The following is a 20,634-nucleotide window of genomic DNA, read 5'->3' as shown; positions in this document are numbered from 1 at the left end:
AGAATAAACTTTAAACTGGATCTTAAATAACTTTCATTTAAATATTTTTTAACAATTTAGATTTTTTTTTTTTTCTAAATAATGTCGAAAACAAATGTAACAGTATGTGTAAAAATTTGTAAAATATTTTATTTGAAATGAAAGTGTTCTTTACTTAAAAAATGACACGAATAAAAATGACTTTGTAACTGTGAATATTTATTGAAGGATGTATAAATTGTTTTGGATTAATCAAATAATAGTTTATTCTATTTTTTTCGGATTTTTACCTATTGTGTTTAATTCTGAAATTTACAATCGAAATTACGAGCAACGGTGCACTGTCACAAATAATGGTAAAGAATTAAATTGTCAAGGAATTGGTCTTCAGAGTGTTGAGGAAGCTTTCGAAAGTCATATTTCGTCATCGTCGATAAGTAATATCACGAAAATGTGAGTAAAGAAAATATTTATGCAATTAAAAAATTATGACATCAAGGGGGTATTCTAGTCTAGAACAGTGAATTTTAGGTCATTTTTAAAGTGCCGTAAAAAAAAAAAACAATAAATATTTTTACCATCCATTTTTTTATCACTTGTTTATTAATGTTTTTAAAATACAAAAAAAAAATTTAAAAAAAAAAAAGTGAAAAATTCAAAAAAATGGCGGCTGATGAAGTGGGGGGTCTCAGAAAAAATTGGCACCTGAGTCTTCTCACGAGTTCAACCCTCCTAGTCATCTGAAATGAAAAAAAAAAAAAAAAGATTATTAATCTACAGTGATGTCGCTATAGTCCGAACTAGCGATTAGTAAAAAAAAATTTTTTTGACAAAATGGCGACTGTTTGAAAAAATAGTATATTTTTTTTTACTGTTTTTTTGTTTCTCGAATTTTTTAAAAATAGTAAAAATTGGAATTTGGGGATTATCCTAGTTCGGGCTGTAGATAGGTCTATAAAGAAGACTCTCTGAAAATTTCAAGTGAATCGGTCCAGTAGAACTCGAGAAATCGTGGGAAGATGATTGAAAAAGTATGTTCTGAGAAAAACGCGTTTAAAGTTTCGCGTGAAGTTTTTCGCTGTCAAAGTCATAAAATGATATGTTATACTTACTTTTTTTTAATCTGCCATTCCTGCTTCATATATTGGACCTTCTTCTACTTCAAAAAAACTATTTTCTGCGTTTCTCTCTTCCAATCGAGCAGTTCTAGCCTCCTTTAAAGCGTTGGATGTACGTATCTCAGATCGTTCAATTCTTGCGTTGTCCCGTCTCACAGCAAATGAATGAGTTTCTGGCCCAATTTGCATCCCCATAAGGGTCATCATTTTTAAAATTGGAAAGAAACCGTCATTGAAAATGCAAACAGCGATAAATGTTGCTATTTCAATCACCTGAGATTAAAGTTAGCAGTCGCTTAACTATTTTTTAACAAGTAGATTTTTTCAAAAAGTTACATTATTCATTTTTTAAAGTTTCTACATATCAATTTTTTTTTCTACTTGTTTTTGCCATAATTTATTTGTTAAAAAAATTATTGAATATCTGCTAAATTAATTTTCATAAAAAGTTTGTAATTTTTATTTTTATTAACAGTTTATAATTTAAGAAGTTTAAATTAACTTTAAAAAACTTTTTAAATTTCTTAGAATATATTTTTTTTTATATATCATACTGATAATTTAAAATTATAAAGTAAATGAAAATTGAAAATTTAATTTAATTCTATTGAAATGTTATTACTTTATTTTTATTTTCTTTTTTCACTTATAACCAAATTTAATTATTGTAAATCTTATGTTTAAAGCCGATTGGCGTTTGAATAAATAAATAAATATAAACAAAATATGATGCTGAAATTAGCAATCAATTGAGAATTTTTTGATTTTTTTTTAAAAATAAACTGAGTACAGAAAATTATTTTTAGAAAATCGCATTTATAATTTTTTAGAGTTTCTAAAAATGGAATTTTTTAAATAATTTTTTTTTTTTGCTATAATATGTTTGTTAAAAGAAATTTAAAAATGATTAGAAGTCTCTCAATTTCAGTATCATAATAAAATGAGAAGTTAAAGTTAACAGAATGAAGAAAAAAAATTAATGAATGAAGTAAACGTAACTTCAAAGTTTACCTTATTTTTTTTGACATTCAAGTCGTCACTTGATAATTTTTAAATTTTATTTAACAAATAAATTTTTCCTGAAAAATTATTTAAAAAAAATTGCATTCATAATTTCTACATGTCATTTTTTTTTGCCATAATTTTTTTGTTAAAAAAATTCTAAAAATTATTAAGTATTTGCTGAATTTATTTTCATTATTTTTTTTCAAGAATCTAATTCACTATTATTAAAAAATCTATACAGACTGATAAGTATAAAAATTTAAATGACAAGATTTTTTATAAATTTATGGTTGTCCCAGAGATAAAAAGAGAATGAGAGGAAGATAAAGAGAGCAATAGAGAAAGAAAGAGAGAGAGAGAGAGAGAGAGAGAGAGCGATGAATTGATGTTACTGTGAATGTGAATGAATTGGATTCGTAGGCTGACTAAAAAAAATTAAATAAATATCCCAAGAGCATTACTGGGACAAGTAAGATAAAAGCTCCAATTATTGACAGGGGTCCAATTATTGACATCCTATTTTATTTTAACACTTATTTAGTTACCTATAATATAAAAAACAACTAGAATTTTTTATACAATCTTTAGAGTAATTTTTTATTAAACGTAGCTTACAGTAATATTGGTCAAGAATAAAAAATCATTTAACATTTAATTTACATAAGTCAACATTAAAAATGATAAAACTTATAAATATTTACAAAATCATCACATAATAATCAATACTAGCAATTTTCACTTATTATGTGATTATCGTAAATTAAAAATAATGGTTGTTAAGAAACATAATATACATAGTTGAGTAGGATGTTTTATTTTAAACGACGATTTTTTTTATCGCTGATACAATTATAAAGAAAAAAAATTGGTAATTATTTATAAGTGGGGTCAAACGTATTTTTGACCATATATATGTGAAAAATTATTATTTAAAAATTTTTTCATTCTGCTTGTTTTTACGGTGGATTTATGGTAGCGATATCAAAAATATAAAAAAATTAATATTTCGATAGCTTTTTTGTTTTCAAAAATTAGAAAAAATTTTGGCTCTCATGTTTTTGGATAAAATTCCTATTTTATCTTTTTTTTGATATATTTTTTTTGAAAATTACATTTTTTTTTTTTTTTTTTTTTTTTCAACTGTTCATTTTTTTATGTATTTAAAAAAGAATGTATCAAAATTAAAAAAAAAAACTTCGTTCTAAAAAATGAAAATTAAAATGGTAAACTCCACTTGTAAATAATGAAGAAAAAATTTTTTTATCAAGTTTTTGAAGCATCTAATTTAGGAAATTAAATTTTATAAAAGTTTTCCATCAGTGTGGTTTTGGAAAATCGAGCCATTTTTACAATATTTTCAAAAATAAACGAAAAAAAGTCGAAAAAATGACTTGGAGAACTGGTACAATTCACGTGAGACGAGTTAAAATATAATAGTTGAAAGTTCTTTTAAAGAGTGTTAAATACACAACAATTTTTTATTAATTTAATAAATTTACAACAATTAAATTTGAATAACCATTTTTATTGATATGATAGCTCAAAACAAGGTAAAGATGTAAAAATAAAAAAAAGTGAGTTGGAATACATGCTTTTTAAAGGGAAAATTAAATGTGAAAAAGTAAGTGCCTAAAATGAAAATGTAGCGCCTACATTTTCAGGATTTATTTATATGTCGAAACGCTTTTTTTAAAATAAACAAACCAGTCAGAACTGCTTCAAAAATTTAATATGAATGGTACCAAATTTGAGTATAGAAACCTAATTTATAATAAAAATATGACCTAAAAAATTTTTTCTAGTTCTTTTAATAACAAATATTATAATTAATTAACTAACTTTTAAATATTTTACTTTAATTTCTATAAAATTACTCACTATTAATGTAATACTCAGTACTTTACGGCCCTTAGGGAACACTTGTTTTAGGACCAATTGAATTAAATAAATAAATAAATTATTATTAACAATATTTACATCGATAATATATAGGAGCATGGTATATATATTTCTTAATATAAATTCAAAGAATAAAAAAAAATAATAACTGTAAAAAATGTAAAATATATTTTACCGTTAATTCAAGTTTTACATTTTCAATCAGTAATAAATGATCGTGAAACTTCGATGTTAATAAAATCTATTGTTAATTTTATTTTACGGATAGATGATACTTAGATAGATAAATTTATTTACTTGACGTTTCAACTACATGGAAAGAACAAGATGATACTGGATATCATCCCAGATTATACTGAGTGAAAAAAAATTGCAGATAGTAGCTAGTATAATCCAGATTAAATGAGTATAATTCAGATTTCAATAAGTATAATCACGATTACAATGAGTATAATCCAGATTACAATGTGTATAATCCAGATTATAATGAGTATAATTCAGATATCACCCAGAATAATCTGGATTATACTAGCTACTGTCTGAAAATTTTTTTCAATACAGATATAACTGAGTATAATCTGGGATGATATCCAGTGTCATCTTATTCTTTCCGTGTAGTGAGAGTTCTTGGTCACTTATGTATGAACTTAGCTTTACATTAAAATTTTAAAATTCACAGTGTGAAATTGAATAATTGCTTGTTCTCTATGTAAATTCAAAATTAATAGCTCACACTGTAAATTTTACTTAACACTTAAACAAATTACATTGTTCGGCATTTTAATTTATAAATTTCTTTGATAATGATAATTTTTACAGTTTCCAAATAGAATAAATAATTTTTAAAAAAATTTCCGGCGTAAAAAAACAATAATATTTTTAAACTTTATAATTTTAGATTTACAATTTTAAACTGTAAAATTTACTTTTTATACTTCAACAAATTTGTTACAATATAAAATTTAACAATTACAGTGTGAACTTATAAACTTTTGGAATTTTGAATTCGACGGGATCGAGTTTACATTTTATACTGTAATTATTCCTGTTTTCTTTTTTTCATGTACTCATTAATAATGACAGCAAAGCTCATTTGAGTGTATCATAACATATAGTGAGCGTAAAATTAATTAATATTTTAATTTTTATTTTAAAGATTAATTCCAAAAATATTCAAAGTAATTTACATAATAAACAATAATGAATATGTATTCCTTAAACTTGATTTTTTGTATTTAGTTCAGCAAGTTAATGCCTTTTGAGCGTTATGGGTGTCGATAATTGGTATTGCGGAAAGTTAATAAGAAGGTCGATTGATTTTTCAACTTGTCAATGAATGATGGGTCTGGGTGATTGACTATCACTTCAAGTAAATTATTAAATTTGAGAAACTACTTAAAAAAAACATGGATTTTCAATTTACATCTACATAGTATTCGAATAAAATCCTTTTTTAATCTTTTAAAATCAATTTGAATAAATTCAAATCTCTTTTTCTAAAAAGGAATTTTTTTTTAAATTATAAACAGTAATTAAAATTTTTTTTAAGTTATAAATAGTCAACATCAGTCGATAATTTCATTAATAAAATCAATTAAAGTAACTTCACATAAACTAAACAACAGTTCTATTTCAAAATACCGTAAAACTACACTAAAAAACATTGCAGAATAAATTTACGATGTTATATCGTAAAAATTCGCGTATTGACTACTTTTATACGCATTTTTACGATGTAATATCGTAAATTTCAAAATATAAAATTAATACGTAAAATTATGAACGAGAAGATATTGAAATTCCGGTCCTGGATTACGATGGGACAATTGCAATTTTTCCTACAATTTTTTTTCCGTGTATTTTTAGATTTTTTTAAAATTTCTCGTGTAGAAAAAATTTATTCTAGACTGATAGAAATCTCGATTTGTAAATAGAAGATATGTTTAAAATATTTTTAAAAAGAAAATCATTAGATTGTGTTCTGAAAGTAATAAAAATTAAAACAAAAAAATAACAGGACTAAAATTTTGCAGTTACTGTATTTCGAAATGATTATTTGAATAAAAATACACAATTGTAAAGAATAAAGTGACTAATAAATTTACTGGTAGTAGAAAAAAGTTTGGAAAATCCAAAATTGCACGCCTCATAATTTCATTTTCCCTAATAAAATTGATTAAAATACAAACACTTTTAATCCTTTCGCACCATTGTCTACCCAGAAAAGAAAGGTACTGCACATGTGTTGTAAATGAACCTTATTTACATAAATATTGTAATTGTAATTTATTGAAAGAGGCCGTAGGACATAGTCCGCTAACGGCCAAAAGCATATACAGAGAATTCATAATATCTTAAAATTAAATACAGATCAATATAATTTTAATTAAGTAAAAATCAAAAAGTGCTCATAAGCTATTATCAAACAATCAAAATAAATTCTTATAATGTTAATGTTAATATTGATAGGTTTCTCTATCTAGATTTTATTTCATTGCTAATTATAATTAAACTACATTGAATTAGACAGTGATCTTCCAAACAATTTAGTTTTGGATAATACTAAAGCGGCGTTGTAACAAAAAAACCTTAGACAAAATAATCTTGGACAAAATGTCTTCACGACAAAATAACCATGGACAAAATATCCAGAACATAAGATTTTATAATTTTATCTCTGAAAATAATTTTTAAATTTATATTATATTTTTGTGTGTGTTTATTTGATATTAGACCAACACAAACGCGGGTAATTGTGTTGCGCCTTTTAACATGGTTGTGTGTGTGTGTGTGTGTGTGTGTGTGTGTGTGTGTGTGTGTGTGTGTGTGTGTGTGTGTGTGTGTGTGTGTGTTTTATTCGAAAATAGGCCATTAAACGAAGCTTGTTTAATTAGATGTGCCCTTTTTTCATGGATTGTGTGTGTTGATGAGAAAATATTTTGATTATAATATTTTGTCGTTTGGTTATTTTGTTACATGGTTATAATGTCGTTCGGTTATTTTGTCCACGGTTTATTTATTTTCGGTTATTTTATCGTTCGGTTATTTTGTAGCGGTTATTTTGTTCACGCTTATCTAGTCGCGGCACCTACTAAAGCGTATAAAAAATAAATGGACTTGATCAGTTAAGGTATTTAGCAGTTATCGTGACCATGCCAGTTTCCATACATACATCAGACACACGGACGTCGGAATAATTTTTTTAAACATTTGTTTTATTTATTTAAAAAGCAAAATGTCCTTTAAAAATATCATAAGTGTTGAAACTAGTATTTTTCCGTGACATTTAGGTATAAATATTATACTACAAGTGCGATAGAAAATAATTAGAGACAATTTTAGTTCAAAAAATTACCTAATTTTTGTAAGGTGAGAGTACAGCACCACCTCATCCGCTTCGCTTATGAAGCGTGCAATTTTTATAACTATCGATTGAGTCATGAGCTTGATTTTTTTTTATCTAGAGATCTATTTCGAATTTTAAGTGATATGATTTACGGTAACATAGGGATCATTTATAATTGTTAACTTTAAAAATTCTTACTGTTTATTAGTTATATATTGATGAGTCGGAAACACTACGACTAAATTTGTTTTCCCCAGTGGGGGGGGGGGTCATTGCTCCTCAATTTTTCTCGGAATTTTACGGCAAGCCTTGACTATTGGATGCTGATTTAAAAATTGAAAAATATTGATTGAAAATTTTGGATTTAATAATGCACTTATTTTTATAGATGAACTTTATGCATAAACTTCATCTATAAAAATAAGTGTTTTTTTTTTCTGAAATTGACGTAATTATGTTATAAAAGTATAACAGTAAAAAAAAATTTTTTTTTTCAACTAACAAAAAAGTTTCTTTTAAATTTGAATGTTTTTTATTAGTTTTATATTTCAAAATCACAATCATCTGTAACTTGACATGAAATTATTAAAATATATTTTTAAACTTCGAGTTTTTAATTTCAAAAATAAAAAAATTAAATTTTTAGAGACAATTATAATCATGTCATTTTTAAATTGTATAAAAAAGTGCACCAAAAAACACTTCTTTCAAACTGTTTTCTTCTTCTCCAACACAGTAAAAAATTTAGCGTCATTACGTCAAATAATTTAGTGTTAAAAATTTTTGTGTTAAATATTTAGAACTTTCATATGTAGACTTAACATTTATGGTGTTAAATTAACACAAAAAAATGTTAAATATTTAACATAAAGTAAAGGAAGTAAATCATTTATAGTAGTATCTTATTTATTTCTTTTATTAAAACCCAACAGCCCAGCGGGCCAATAACAGGGTTACTTAATCAATACAGAGTTGAAGATAGACAGAGTATTAACAATATTATATAATGTATTTAATGACTCTATATAAACCAATGCTTTAAATCTTAAATGCTAATTATTTCCTTATATTAATTAATCAATCTAAGTTTACAACTTTTGACCAGAATCTATAAGAGTAAAAAATACAACAAAAAGTTCTAGTTATAAATTTTATTTACACTTCATCAAATTGTAAGTTCTGAAATTTTTTAAAGAGTTTAAATTTTTGCTTTTTATTGTTGTAGAAATTTCAATCACAACAGTATCACATATATCCCTGCCACGGTTTTGAATTCAATGACAAGCATTGAAATCATGTAAGTATTTTTTTTTTATTTTCGCATGGTTTTTTCATGTAATTCAAAAATAATTTAATAAAAATCTGTCTTTTGCTCAGTTTTTTAAGAAGAAATCAAATAAAAGGAATACATCATGACGGATTAAAAAATCTTCCAAATCTTAAAGTCTTGTAAGTAAATCTACTCTAAACAACATGAATTAATTTTTTTGTTGTCTGATTATTCTTTGTACCATCGAAGGTCATGTTAAAAAATTTACAGGGAGTTGGATGACAATTGCCTCACAGAAATTCCAAAGGTTATCAAACATCTACATAATTTGGAAGACTTGTGAGTGATTGTATTTTTTTTTTTTTTTTGGCATACTTTGTATTTTTATACAGTAGAACCTCGTTAAGTCGAAAACCTTCTAAACTCGAAGAAATGTTTCCCTTCCCTTCAAGCCCCGAAACCTCCGTTGCTCGAAATTCTTACCCTCTATAAGTCGAAATAATTAGTGAATCCCTACAAGCTATTTCTGTACATATTTTCCTTCCATAACTCAAAGAATTAAATTTTTCTTCTGTATCTCGAACTTGGAAAATGCTATAGATAGAGAAAAACCAAATTATCTAAAACAAAAAAAATGACTGACTTTTTTAAATGCCATATTTTTTTATTTTTAGGATCCCGCATCGGAATTTAAATAGTAGATTCAACGTATTGAAGGTTCAAATCGTAGGTTGAGCGTATTAGACGTTGAAAACGTAGGATCAACATATTGAACGTTAAAATCGTCATTTGAACATAATACGTTCAACATACGTTTTCAACGTCCATTACGTTCAAATTACGATTTTAACGGAATAGAAAATTTCATTAATAAAATTGACAAAACTAACATTTCTAATTTACCGATTAGTTAGATTCTTCTTTTAGAAATTATCTCTCAAATTATTTTAAGGATAAATATGTTATCTAACTTGAAATAACATGTTGCTTTTTAATTATCAATTCCTTTTAGTTTATTATAATGAGTAAAGTATATTTTATAAAGAAACTTGAATGAAAAATTTTCAAGAGACGTTTTAAAACACAAACACGGTAGATTTAAATTAATTATAAAATTGAATGGGTGTTTTATCTGTAATTATAAAAAAGCAATATGCTGTATTTATGAGAAGTTTTAAATAAATTAAATATAGTAATTACAAAATTCATATTACAGAAATAAATTTATATTAAAAAAAATAATACCTTGCTAGTTCCAGGTTTGACATCAAATGTTACTTTGTTGGCTGCTTGTATTATATTCTCAGTTTATTTTTTCAAGCGAAATTTTTCCTTTGCTCGTATTTGTAATTTTTGGAATGCTATGGCCATCATGAATATTGTAATCATCGCCTTCGATATCTTCTATATCTTCATCAGTTAATTCAAACAAATCCCTCTAAAAATGATTAAATTTAACAATAATCATATATTTTTGACAGCAAAAAAATTCAAAGAACCGATTATTGACATACCATTTACTCTATTATTATTATCAATACATTGATCTTACGTTTTCAACGTCTAATACACTCAACCTACGATTTGAACGTTCAATACATTAAATCTACGATTTAAATTTCGATTCGGGATGTTTTAAAATAATGATGATTTATCATAAATAAAAATATGTGTGTCGTCTCTGCAAGCTTGAATTTCTATTTATTTTACCCCTCTAACTCAAAATTTATAAGAATGACTCTCAGCCTTTTTAACTTGAATTTTTTGCCTCTCGGAATTCGAGTTATAGAGGTTCTACTGTATTAACTTTTTAGAAAATATTCTAAACTCACTTAAAATTTCTTAATTTTTTTGAAGATCTCTATCTAATAATAAAATTGAGCAGCTCGATTCCAATGCATTTAGTGGTAATCCCAATATTACCTCGATAGACTTACGAGGAAATCCTATTAAAAAAATTCATTTTCGAACATTTCAAAACCATGTGAAGTTACGAAAGTTGTAAGTATTAACACTAAATTCACGTTAATTTTCATCCTTATAATTGTGTAATTAATTGACATTTTAGGATTCTATCAAACAACAAAGAATTGATGCATTTTCCGAGTTTGAACGGCACACAATCCTTGGAAATATTGAGAATAGATCGTGCATCTCTTACGAGTCTTTCTGATCATCATCTTTGCGTTCAATCCCCGAATTTAAAAAGTTTGTAAGTAACTGATATTTTTGAATTATATACTATGAATTAATTTTAGATACAGTAAATCAATCTATTACTTCCATTTCTTACACTGATAAAAAAATTAACTTGACTGAAGATAAAAAAATCTTAATCAAAAAACATCATTACAATACTATTTTGAAAAAAATAATTTTCTCGAGTCGAAAAAAATTTTTTGAACCAAAAAATTATTCATTCAAGTAAATTTGTCTTGGTTCAAGATTTTTTTCTCTTAATTGAAGATAATTATTTTCTTCAGAATAATATTCTTGGATCATAATTTTCTTTTTTGAATCAAGTTAACTTTTTTATTAGTGTAAACATGTATTAATATTTGAATGCTGAAAAAAAGCTACTTTATTCAAGAAAAATATTTTTTTTTAATTTTACTCCTGTTTCAAGACATTTAGTTTTCTCAATTCAGAAAGTTGACTCTTGAATAAACTAGAATTTAATCTGCGCGCAACTGAGAACAGAGCTTGCATATATTTTCATGCTTTTGATATATTCGACCAATCACATCATGAATAAATTGATGCTACATACATTTCATTTAAATTTTATTATTAGGATAAATGAAAAATATTCACAAAAAAAAAGTTAATTTAACTTTAAGATAATTTTTTTAATCCAAGAAAATTTTTAAGGGCCTGAAGAAAGTATAATAATTTCTTGAATTATAAAATACTGAATTAAAAAAAAGATACTCAAGCTAATAAATTTTACATACTTCATTAATCAGTATCATTGCTTTTTTGAAATATTTGGATTTTTCAACATAATATACACAGTTTTCTTGAGCGAAGAATGCTATTCAAACTAAAAATACTTCTTTTTTATGGCAAAATGCTACTACGTACGTTCTTATGTTAAGAAAGTTTTCTTAGCTGGAGATCCTATCATTATTAAGTGCTTACTTTGACAACTATTCGAACGTATACTTATTCACAAGTTGTTTCAGCGCTTTTTCTCATTCTATTGTTGAATTTGATCAAAGGATTGAGTTAAGGGAAATGGTTTAGCTACCTAATTCTACTTAGTACACTTCAATGTTAGTTGTTGGATTAAAACATTGTGTTATATTGTTGCTCACTCAGATTTATATAACTTTTTTACGAGGATTTGTATGATAAATTATTTGGGATATCTTCCAACTTGAAATTCTACCTGCACAGTAAAAAATTTTACGTCATTGCGCCAAAAAATTTTGTATTAAATATTTAACACTTTTTTGTGTTAAATATTTAACACTTCCATGTGTAAATTTTAATAAAAAAAATTTCCTGGAAACTTTATTTTGCTCAATTAAGTACTTATGTTATCATTTGTCATGGATCATACATTAAAATTGATCAATGATTGCAATTTTATTTTAATCAATTACTATTATAATCACATATTATTATAATCATTATGGCATTAGCCCTTGAGTTTCAAAAATCCAAACAGATAGAAAGGCTAACTTGACCCAAGAGAAAAAATTTTATAATAAAAAAAACGAAAAAAGTTTCTTGATCTAAGATAAAATTTTTAGTTAAAAAAAAAAAAATTTCTTAGTTCAAGAATTTGTTCTGTTCTCCCAAGAAATTTATTGTTTTCCTTATAGTAGTCTTGGTTCAAAAATTTTTATTTTGAGTCAAGCTAATTAGAAAGATTAGATAGAAAACCAGTGCACTGTGTCCTCCCGTCACACAGTAAAAAATTTTGCGTCATTGCGTCAAAAATTTTTGTGTTAAATATTTAACACTTTTATGTGTAAATTTAACATTTATTGTGTTAAATATTTAACAAAAAAATTTTTTGACACATTGATGCAAAATTTTTTACAGTGCATTAGATAGGGAAACTTGGACAGGCTCTTGGTTTTTGTTTTGGTTTTGGTTGTGGTTCAGAAACAATGAGTCAGACTTGAATCGACAATATATGGTCAAATCAACAACATGTCAATTCTGTATTTGCTCATTATTTACCGATGAATTATCGGCCATGAAGTTTGTGGTAGAAAGTGAGAGCGATGCAAATTAATGTTTGAAGGATCCTCTTTAATAATCATTAGCTACGCCGTGAAGGCTTGTGACATTGAATTATACTCAAGACTTACGGTATTGATAGACAATAGTGCTCCTTTGTGAATATTTATGCAAACCTTGTCTCATACAGACCTATTTATTAATTAAAAAATAACAAATTATAAGAGCATTTCTAGGACAAAAAATCTTTATAAAGAAAAGATAACACCTTCTTGTTTAGTGTAATGTTCTGTTCACTTTATACATACTATTAATACATAAAATCCGTAAAAACAAGTATTAATCATTGTTGAATCCTCTTTCATTCTTTTGAATTCTCTTTGAGGACATAAATTGCATCATTATTTTAGAGTTAAAGAAGATAAAATAGAATTGAACTTTTTTTAATCCTCTTTTATCTTTTCGAATTCTTCGCGAGAATAGAAATTACAACATTATTTTAGAACTAAAAAGGATAAGTTAGTATTAAACTTTTTTAAATCTTTTTCTATTCTGCTGAATTCTCTGCAATAACAGAAATTGCAATATTATTTTAAAGTAAAATAGGATAAGTTAGTATCAAAAAATAATAATTTTTTCGTCGGATGAAGGAGAATTAAAAAGAATTCATTTTAAGTTCGATTCGAATTCTCCGGAGAATTTCAAAAAGTTTGTACCACATTCTGACAGATTGACAGAAGTTTTTATATGAATCTGATTAGATAAAGATATTTGAAAAGATAAAAAAAAAGTTAATTATTTTTTCAAACCTCCTTCTTTTAATAAGAGTGATTTTACATCAAATTTTTTGATTTGGTTGAAAATAATTTATCCCATTGAAAATTTTTCTCAGAAAGTTTTGAGATTTGTTCACTTAATCCAAAAAATCATGAATTTAAAAAGTAACTTCATTTTTTTTCCACAAATCATCCAAAAATTAACTGATCAAAATATTTTTTTTTTTTCAATTACATTGTTGGATATTTTTAAAATAAATTACATAAAAATTTTTAGAAATAATGATCTATAGAATTTTTCACTTTTTTGAGAAAAAAAAATTGTTTTTTTATTTTGAATAGTTCCGTGTTACATAAAGTGTGCTAACATTTCCTTCTATTTTTTTTTTTTTATTTAAAAAAATTTTTTCTCAATGCTTAAACTTTTTTTATCGTACAAACTATAATTTTACGATAAATTAAGTTTAAATAACTTATCTACGATATTCAGTACCCAATTTATCATTTAAGTTATTTGATTAGTTATTTTCATTAAATATGTTTGAAAAATTTCATATTAAAAAAAAAAAATTTCTTAAACTGTTCTAGAAATCTTGAATCTAATTTTCTAACAACGATTCCACACCTCAAGGATTGCCGGAATTTGCGAGTTTTGTAAGTAATAAAATAATTTATTTTCTTCTCGAGCATAACATAGAACTACACAAATGTCTATTAATTGTATTGAACTTATGTAGATAAATGTAACTTTTCAGAAATTTAGTCAATAACAAAATAACTGAAATAACTGGGAACAAGTTTACAACATTAAATTTACTTCATGATTTACTGCTGTCGAGAAATGAAATTAAAACTATACCGTCTGATGCATTTAACGGATTAGCAAATCTTCAAGTTTTGTAAGTTATAATAAGTTATCTGAATTATTTCTACTGTTTCATTAAAAATTGCTGAAAATGTAACAATTCTAAACAAAATGTTTGGAGTAATTTTTCTTGATTGATTCAAGGACAAAAAAATAGTGTTAAAAACAAATTTTATTTCTCATGATTCAATAGTTTAGTTAATCAGATTATTTAATACAAATTTTTTATGTTTACAGAGACTTGCAGAGTAATGAAATCGAAAATATTGATCCAGATGCCTTCAGCAGTTGCCAAAATCTAAAAGACTTGTAAGTTTTAATATTTCATACTTGGATTTAGAAAAATGTATCTAAGAGCAAAAATACTAATTTTATATTAGTTTTCCAGTAGAATTTTGTTTCCCTCGCGATTTTTGAAACCGTAAATTTTCGATATTAATAGGTTTACCATAAATTTAGCGTTTCAATTCTGAAATAATACGGTATTTCTGTAGTTACATTGGTCAGTTTTTTTTTACTGTAGTTAAACAGCATTTCTACCGTACTTTTGCTGCAAAGTTCAGGAATAATACGATAAAATTGCCGTAAAACTCTAGAACTTTTACCGTAAAAAATCTATGCATTAACTATAGTATAACTATAATTTTACAATAATAAAATTGTATTTCTACGGTAAAAATGCCGAAGTTATACTGCAATTTTGCCGCGTTTATACTGATATAATTAATTAAAGATATAATGCTTTCTACCGTAAGATGGACGATGGTTTTTATTACTCGGTCGGTCTTATTATGTGACTGAATAAATAGTTATGGATAGTGTCTCAGATAGCTCAACTGGTAGAGCCTTTAGGGCGTAACTAAATGATCCGGGTTCGGATCCCGGTCTGGACTGAAAAAATTAATAATAATATTCATGATAGAAAAGTCAATTTATATTAACCTCTTAATAAAAATTATTTATAATCTATCCACTTTTATAATTTAGATGAAAAATATGAAAATATATCATGTAATCAAACTATTCGTAACGTGATTGGTTGAATATATCATAAGCATGAAAATATATGCAAACTCTACAGTCGAAGCGCGCTCTTGCGCGCGCAAATTTGAATTCTAGTATATATTTGAATTCTATGAAAATCAAGTAAATCGTCTCACCCCAAAATATCTTGGGAAATACCTAAACACAGCTCCTGCTAAAAGCGGAACTCAAAATTCCAATTTTAAAAGGTTCTTCACGGAAATTGAATTTTGGCACACCCTAATATATATATATATATATATATATATATATATATATATATATATATATATATATAGGAGACTTTCTATAGATATAGTCACTCATCACGATATCTCTGAAACCATAAGATCTAGAGACTTGAAATTTGGCAGGAATATTCCTTTCGCCGAGTAAAGGTCAACTAAGAACGGATTTTATGAAATTCCACCCACAAGTGGGGTTGCTGCGGGGGCGTTAACAATGAAAAATTCCCGTTTTTAAATTATAGCTCCTATCGACTAAAAATTTGATAAGAATCTTCTGTAAGAGATGTAGGAAAAGTTTATGGACAAATTTTATGATAACTCATCTCACAGGGGTTTGCGAAGGAGGGTGTTAAAGATAAAAAATTTTTATTTCCAAGCTATAGCTCCTTTAGACTCCAAATTCTCATTTAAAATTTTTTTCTTCGTGTCAATTATTATTCATTCTTGGAAAAAAGCCACGCAAATAATATTAGCTGAAATAATTACATGGATAAAAGGTATATGCTAATTCGATGAAATTTGGAATTTGTGCAAGTCAAAACAATACTCTAATTAAATTTCAAGTTTAGATCTAAAAATACAATTCTATAAAATGCCCAGTGAAGCGGGCGGATAACAGCTAGTAATTTATAATAGTATAAAAAAAAAATTTAAGCTAAAAAATTGAATCATAGCTTAAATAGTAGTAAAGCAGTATAATTTTGGTATTTTACCGGTGATAGAAAGTAAGTCTTCTTTTCCGATTTTTTGCTGCAATAGTGCCGCAAATATACAGTCAATATGCGGTACATTTACGGTTTGAATGCTGTTAATATACTACAATTTTCCTATTATATTGCCGTGAATATTCTGAATTTATTTTGTAATATTTTTGTAATAATTTGGCAAAAAAACTGGCTAAAATAACTGAAGTATTACGGTAAACACACAGCATTTATATCGTATAAATACCGAATCTGCGGCGTTTCCAAAACCGTGAGGGTTCTTAAAAAATAACTAATCGAATATTTAAAATGATTATTTCTGCTCATAGTATTCTCAATTTTTAACTCGAAATCATACTTTTTTTTTTTTTTTTGTAAACTAGACCATTGATATTTTTGACAGAAATTTGGGAAATAATGTGTTTCCTACACTGCCAATTACTGGCCTTCAAAATTTGAGGCATTTAAAAACATTTAACAATCCTAAATTAGAAGAATTTCCATCTACAGAATCGTTTCCCAGTATAAAAACTATGGTTTTATCATATGCTTATCACTGCTGTGCTTTTTTATCAATGAACAACAATGAATTGATTGAAAGAATTCCAATCCGTGAATCAATTATTTTTCCTACTGACAATTCACTTGACGCCTCACTTTGGAATTCTAGCTTGCTTAACGTTTGGATTCAATTGCGTAAGTCGTATTTTTTATATCAAATTTTTTTACGATTTACTACAATAGTAAATCATCTCCATCCATATTTGCAGAGAAGCTAAGCAGGAAGAACAACAGTGGTATTAATAACTATTTGAATAATTTGGCTGTAAATTTTACGGAACTCAATGGAACTTTTTCGACTGATGATAATTTTTTAGGCACCCAAAATGAAATGTTAGCTTCACCTACTGGAGAAACATATCCCGTGAAATGTTTACCTCGACCAGGTATAAAAAGATAATTAATGTTGTACATAAGTAAAACTATTTGTTTAAAGATTAACTTACATTTTAGGTCCATTTTTACCATGCAGAGACTTGTTTGATTGGTGGACATTGCGCTGCGGTGTGTGGATAGTTTTTTTACTAGCAATGCTAGGTAACGGAACTGTCGTTTTTGTGATAATTTTTTCCAGAAGTAAAATGGACGTTCCAAGATTTCTAGTTTGTAATCTTGCTGCTGCAGATTTCTTCATGGGAATATATTTAGGTAGACCAATTTTTTTATTATCTTATAATTTTTTTTTATTTGATTAAAAATGATACTGAAGTTAGCTAATAATAGTTAATTTTTTGAATTTTTATCATAAATTAATTACAATAAGAAAATTCTTTAAAAAATTTCCACTAATTATTTTTTTTAATTTCCTTATGTAGAATTTGAAAAAATTTTTTTCATGATGATTTCATTGTTATAAAATTGTAAAAAAATTTTTTATGTCTGTAAGCTTCAGTGTTATGATCAAAAATCAAATTTAGTGAAATTATCGATAGCATTTATTGAATCATGTCCTCAATTTTCATTAAAAAAATTCAGATCTTTTCAATGAAGAAAATTACTAATTTATAAATTTTTTTGAAAATTTGTAAAATTTGTGAAAATTGTGGTAATCTATGTTTTTTTAATTGTGCATTTTTTTTAATATTTCAATAAAATCAAATTAAAATTTCGTTAAAAAAAATAAAAATTAAAATGGTGACCCTACTTGAAAATATTTACCAAAAATTTTTCAACTCCAAATTATCAAAAAAATTGTGCTTAAATGATTCTTAAATATTTTTTATCCACTGCATTGCATTTTTGAAAAATACATAAAAAAATTAACAATTTAAAAAAAAATTAATTGTCACAAATTTAACAAATTTTCAAAAAAATTTATAAATAAAAAAAAAAAAAATTTGAACATCACAATTTTTGACAAAATTATATAATCCTAGATTCTTTTGAGTATAATTCAAATTATACGGGATATTTTTTTGGATTATATACAGTATAATCTGGGGCGATATAACCAGAAAAATTACTTGGTCAAATCGGAAATTACACTGAGTATAATATAAAAATGGATTATATCTGATATTATCTGAAATTTTTTTTCATTACAGATAATACTAAGTATAATTTGGGAGGATATGCAGTGTAATTTTGTTTATTCCGCGTAGATTGACAACTTGCGAATTTTCATTCAAAATTAATTTTTCCTAAATCTAGAAAATTTTTTTTTAAGAAGAAAGTTATTGTGAAAAAAATTTTGATTTCTTCAGATAAGAAATAAAATTGTTTAAGATTTTAATTACGACATTGCTTATTTTTTTAGAACAAGTTTTATGTGTTAGTGTAAAATATAAAGTAATCGTCTCACTATTATAATACTTGTGTTACTGAATTCTGATTTTTTTTTGCAGGCCTTTTAGCAGTTATAGATGCATCTACATTAGGAGAGTTTCGAAAGTATGCAATACCATGGCAAATGTCTGTTGGTTGCCAACTTGCTGGATTTTTAGGCGTATTAAGCTCCGAATTAAGTGTTTACACATTATCAGTAATAACACTAGAGCGTAACTATGCAATAACACACGCGATTCATCTGAACAAACGGCTGTCTTTAAAAAATGCTGGTTATATAATGATTATTGGATGGATATTTTCATTATCAATGGCAATTCTCCCTCTGTTGGGTGTATCTGATTATCGTAAATTCGCCATTTGCTTACCATTTGAAATAGATGGAACAGCCTCATTATCCTACTTGGTATTTTTGATGCTAATTAATGGGGTAGCGTTTTTAATTTTAATGGGATGCTATTTAAGAATGTATTGTGCAATTCGTGGATCTCAGGCATGGAATTCAAATGATTCAAGAATAGCCAAACGAATGGCATTATTGGTATTTACAGATTTTTTGTGCTGGTCACCGATTGCGTTCTTTTCGCTCACTGCCATATTCGGACTGAGATTAGTGTCATTAGAACAAGCGAAAATTTTCGCTGTTTTTATACTGCCATTCAATTCATGCTGCAATCCATTTTTATACGCAATAATGACAAAACAATTTAAAAAAGATTGCGTGCTAATATGCAAAGCCATTGAAGAATCCCGAGTTACTCGAGGAATCGGAAGATGCCGTCATAGTTCTAACTTCAGCAACCGCCAAACTCCATTCAACACCAATAGTATTGTAGATCGATCATCTCGAGAGCATCAGACTCTATGTGTGTGCAATTCACGGCACGCGATTGTAAACAATTCAAAACGATGGTGCGGGTTAGAAATAATTTGGTCATGTGGCAAAGGTAAACACCAACGGCGAAGTAGAGCTGATCAATATGCTTACCGTATAGCCGAAATACAGCAAAAGCAACACAAGAGAGCATGCTCGATGTCTTCAAGTGAAAATTTCTCATCATCACGATCCGATTCTTGGAGACAAGCTAATCATTGTAGCATTCCATTGAGATTTATAGACTCAAAAAAACACGGATCGTTATGGCTAATAGCACGTAAATCATCCCATGACTCTAATTTAAGCTCATCAAGAAACGATTCATCCAGCTCAGGTATTACTGCCAGTACTAACACCTGGAAAATTTCAAGGTCGAGTACATATTCAGATATTGGAACTCCGAAACTTGCGCGGCCTAAACCGAGGTTGATACGGCAATCGGCTATTCAAGAGCCAGATTCTCTTTTTAGCCCTTCTCGACTTGCAGTAAGACTTCTCGCCACTATTCCATCCGCCGCTGATACAAATGAACAATTAGCAATAAATAATGACAAAAAGTTTGAAGATAATGAAGGTGAAGTTAAGATTGATGAAAAATCTGTATGTATTAAATGAATTGTATTATTAATATATTAAATTATTGATTATTTGTGTTTTGTAAAATATATTAATTATAAAGTAGATAAATTTATTATTGACTGATATATTTACCTTATATTACGCGTTACTATTGCCAAAAGGGTACATTTCAACATCTACGCCCTTTTGGCTCTGCAGAGCCAAAAAGGTGTATAAAAAAAATATTTTTCCTACAACCAACCAAAAAATGTTTATAACATTCAGATTTGTAAAAAAAAGTGAATAAAAAAAATTTTTCTTGTATACGCCTTTTTTGGCTTTAAGACAAAAAAATTTAAGGCCAAAAGGGTGTATTATTTTTTTTTTAATCATAATTAATTATTAAATAATTATTCGCCTTGAAAA

The 20,634-nt window shown here is 26.4% G+C and overlaps 1 protein-coding gene across 1 annotated transcript; it reads left to right on the top strand.

The window, feature by feature from the left end:
• The first annotated feature begins 201 nt into the window (after nt 1-201).
• Nucleotides 202-20,337, top strand: Rk (G-protein coupled receptor rickets). The gene is made up of 13 exons (XM_074258604.1): nt 202-432; nt 8,573-8,644; nt 8,725-8,796; nt 8,888-8,956; nt 10,475-10,618; nt 10,686-10,829; nt 14,176-14,241; nt 14,343-14,486; nt 14,690-14,761; nt 16,831-17,123; nt 17,198-17,374; nt 17,442-17,636; nt 18,833-20,337. Exons 1-13 carry the CDS (start codon nt 209-211, stop codon nt 20,263-20,265), a joined length of 3,105 nt encoding a protein of 1,034 aa, XP_074114705.1. The 5' UTR covers nt 202-208; the 3' UTR covers nt 20,266-20,337.
• Nucleotides 20,338-20,634: the final 297 nt, after the last annotated feature.

This window comes from Cotesia typhae, unplaced genomic scaffold (genome assembly GCF_013202065.1).
Source record: "Cotesia typhae breed Kobodo isofemale line unplaced genomic scaffold, CoteBio_Ctyphae scaffold_91, whole genome shotgun sequence".
Classification (NCBI taxonomy): domain Eukaryota; kingdom Metazoa; phylum Arthropoda; class Insecta; order Hymenoptera; family Braconidae; genus Cotesia; species Cotesia typhae.
This window is presented reverse-complemented; position numbering and strand designations above follow the sequence as displayed.